General features: G+C 39.7%; 1 protein-coding gene across 1 annotated transcript in view; it reads left to right on the forward strand.

The window, feature by feature from the left end:
* The window catches only part of E2F3 (E2F transcription factor 3), a gene marked incomplete at its 5' end in the record, with an annotated part of 3,957 nt that extends 1,922 nt beyond the window's left edge, over positions 1-2,035 (forward strand). Inside the window, 2 exons of the mRNA XM_010140891.1 lie at positions 1,000-1,135; positions 1,493-2,035. Of these exons, the coding sequence (XP_010139193.1) occupies positions 1,000-1,135; positions 1,493-1,758 (402 nt within the window). The remainder of the gene's footprint in view (positions 1-999; positions 1,136-1,492) is intronic.
* Positions 2,036-3,911: the final 1,876 nt, after the last annotated feature.

Consider the following 3,911-nt stretch of genomic DNA (forward strand, 5'->3'; position numbering starts at 1 on the left):
TCTTCCCTTCTCCTTCCTTCTCGTTATCTACAGCTGTTTTCTCTGCCCTGTGTAGTAGTTGTTCTCTGTATTTGTAAACGCTGTCTATTATGTTACACAACTGTCGGAACACAAATAACACCAGGACCTTTTGACAAAGGGCACAACAAAGTGTATTTGTAACGAGCCCGCAAAGAGTTTTATGATGCCCGTATTGATGCCTTTTTAACGGATCAATGCAGTACAGCCGGAGCAGGCTCATTTGGCTAGATCTATATTCTACTACCAGAGTAACTTACAGCTTTCCATTGTAACACAAAGAACAACCTTGCAGATTTTCTGTGTCTATACACGTCACCTTCTTTTATTGCATCGGCACGTGAAGGTTAAGAAAATTAAACTTCTTGTGATGAATTAGGAGTTGCTTTTATTCAGAACCAGCATCAAAATTGCTGTCTTGAGGGGGCAGAAGGACTTTCAGAAACAGGTGTGGGTGAAAAAAATGGCATCTGTTTTTCTTTTGTTATTTGGAAAAACTTCCCTGGTGAACAGGTGACCTTACGTATAGCTATTTGAGTTCACTGAGGAAAAAGTGCTGACGGGTTTTGGGGATTGGGAAGATGTTCTCGCGTCCTTTTAAAGCACAAACGTATACACAAATCCAATAGTGTTGTTAAGAATAACAATAAAACTTGTGACTTGCATCCCACGGTTCCATTCCATTAGAGTGCTCCAGGTTATTGTGGCTGTAAGAAAATGTTAGGAGTTTGATCCTTCAAACCTCTCTGCTTACGATATCTGGGCTTCTCTGGGTATGTGCTCTACAGACAGCAGGAGAAGCTTCTTCCAGTTCACCAGATACATCACTCAAGCCTTTTATATCTTCAGGAAGTGCATGGGGGATCTCAGGTGGTTCTAGTAAAAAATGTATTCAGCCCCCAGTGAGAAATCACTCCGTATCATCACTGTTCTGTTGTGATCGCCGGTGTAACACCTCACCGACGTTTGCTTTGTTACCAGGGTGCTCTGATCCATTTATCTAGTACTCAAGGACCTATTGAAGTTTATCTGTGCCCAGAGGAGAATGATGCCCTCAGTCCAATGAAAACCTACAGTCAGGACCACAACGGAAATATTTCCAAAACCATTTCCAAAGGTAAAGAGCTTTCCTTCTTGCGTATCGCGTGTAACCGAGGTTTATGCAGTAGCGAAGGAAGAAACAGTTTCGATCCTTTCGTGTTTTGAAATAGGGAAGTAGCACCAAAACGAGTTGTTTAAACCTTGTCAGTTTATTTTTTTTTTAGTCAAAAATCTAAGTGGTGATCGCCACATGCATATTTTCGAGAAGCCCTTTGTCACCTCTCAAACAAGCTAGAAATGACTCGGAGGACACTCTTGTTGAAACGATGCTTTGTGCAAGTCCCTTTGCGCAGTGGTTATCTTGATCTGTGCCGAATCTTTCTAATGAGATTAAATGTGTCGCTTTTATTTTTTCTCGTCCCTCCTCTTACAGAAGTGGCTTCTGCTAACTCAGGACAAGGTGACTGCGCGGTAAATATGGCAACAATCTCTCCGTTGGCTTCTCCAGCCAACCTTCTGCAGCAGACCGAGGACCAAATTCCCTCAAACTTTGAAGGACCGTTTGTGAATTTGCTGCCTCCCCTGCTTCAGGAAGATTATTTGCTGAGCCTCGGGGATGAAGAAGGCATCAGTGACCTCTTTGATGCTTATGATTTAGAGAAGCTTCCTTCATTGGTGGATGAGTTTATATACAGCTGATTCTCTTAAACGCTGTCTATCTCTAAACCGTGTTTTTAATGGAATCAAAAAACCTGCCATCTTTCAGAGTTGTCCCCTCCTTAGTATAAAATAGCATTATTAAATAAACTAGGCTCTCGAACAGTGCTGATATTTTAATTAAATGCTCCCTAAACTACTATAAACAAGACGTGAAGGCTTTTACGGCAAAGCCTTCTCCTTGACCCCGAGCTCCAGCGCCTCCCGAGTCAGCAAGTGCAAGCGGGTGACCGTAAATGTTTTGTCTTCACGCTCTCCCAGTCTCTGCTTACAGCGACAAGCGGGCTGACGGCGAAGGGCTCAACGAACTGCTCTAGTCCTAAATAACCCTTTTATAATAGTATTTCAGGTCGTGCCTTCTGCAGAGAATGCATGTCTTTGAGTGTCACACCACGGATTGTACCTGCAGTGAGCGTAAATATGAAGTAATGCAAACAGCGTGGAGTGGGGTTCTTCAGCTACTTGTGGGAATGTTTAAATCGCTGTCGTAATGCTCTTTTTGAGCTGTGTATGTGTCTCATTACGAGGTCAAATACTTAAGTCCTTAAAAGCTTTTTAATAAAAAATACACTGTAAATGTAGTGTATATTGCAAATACCGAAAAGTATAAAGTTCTGCCACTTCTCGTAGTAATCACAGGCTTTTAAAGATGCTCGTGTGCGTGCGCGTGCGTGTGTGAAAGTAGTTTTTGTTGGCTGTTTTTTTAAACTAGAACGAAGATGCACAGTTCAACTTTACTGCCCCCGGCGTGCATTAGAACTGGTACATAAATTTTCGTGGTACTAAGTGGGGCTTTGTGTTAAGTGCCTACTAGAGATGCACTGTGGGTTTTTCCCTCTATGGAAAACACTTATGCCAAGCTTTGTTCGTTCCATATCTCCTATTTATCTCAGTGGGTTCGCTTCCTCTGCTTACGGCTTTTTGTAATTCTCTCCGCCAGCAAAATGGAACTGGTTTTTTTCCAAAGTACATAACTGTAAGTACCACATCGACTGAATTGCATTTATTTTTTTGAAGATCTTTGGTAGTTTAGTACCAATATTTATTTTTTTGAACGTGAGAGGAATTCTAAGAAGTCTTAATTTTTTTCCTTTTTTTTTTGAGTGTAAAATACGTTGCCATGTTCTGGGCTAAATTAATGTAATGTCGATTAGGTGATGCCCGTATAACCCTTTTGTTTGCTTATCCGACATACTCAGAAAATTAGTTCTATTTGTACTGTAGTAGGGTATTACGTACGCAGGTTTTCTGGTACCGTTGAGTTGCTGCTATGAAAGCTCACACATGAAGAGGCGAGAAGTCACAGGACTGAGGAGACAACTGTATATGACTGTGTGAGCTTAGGGATGTCACAAATGTATAAAGGGCAACGCGTAAAGAACTGTTAAACAGTGTTAAGTGTGTGTTAATATGTACAAACGTGTGCATAGATCCTTCAGCAGGTTGTATTTAAGTTGATGTATGTTCTCAACTCACACCTTAGTTATCGAGCAGTTTTGTACAATAGAATTAATTTGTAAACACTGCCAGGATATTTTCTAGCTGGTTTGTAATTTTTTTAAGAGTTTTTTTTAGATGTGGATCTGTAAATAAAATTGTAGTATTTAAAGTTTTTTGTCTTGTGGAAGAGGAAAATAAAAGTTGTGTGAGCATGAAGATTCGTGAGACAAAGGGGCACTTTTGTGGGGGAAGAGAAAATGAAGACTAACGCAGACCGTCTTTTTTTTTTTTTTGTACAAATTAAACACTTGTCCCGATGTGTGTGGGCAAAATACTAATCTAGTCTAGCTTTGCATTGTATGCTAGTTTTAAAAAAATACCCTCTGTAAAATACTGTAAAAAAAGAAAAAGAAAAAAAACCAACAAAAAAAGCTTTTATAGTGAGTTTTGTAAATAGATTTATTAAAGGATGACCTGTTCTCTAGCTGTGATCTTACCACTTCAGATGGATGTAATTTGAATAAATTTTGTATGGTAATGAATCAATAAAAAGGATTTTTTTAAAGACTTTAGATTCGTACACAGAGATTTTAAATTGTTCTTACTTTTGGTGCAAATATGCTGCTTCCTGGAACCCAGCTTTTACTGTTATCATTATTAGTGCTCACACTCAGGTCTGTCTTAATCCCTTTTTT

This window comes from Buceros rhinoceros, unplaced genomic scaffold (genome assembly GCF_000710305.1).
Source record: "Buceros rhinoceros silvestris isolate BGI_N320 unplaced genomic scaffold, ASM71030v1 scaffold45877, whole genome shotgun sequence".
NCBI classification, from domain to species: Eukaryota; Metazoa; Chordata; class Aves; order Bucerotiformes; family Bucerotidae; genus Buceros; species Buceros rhinoceros.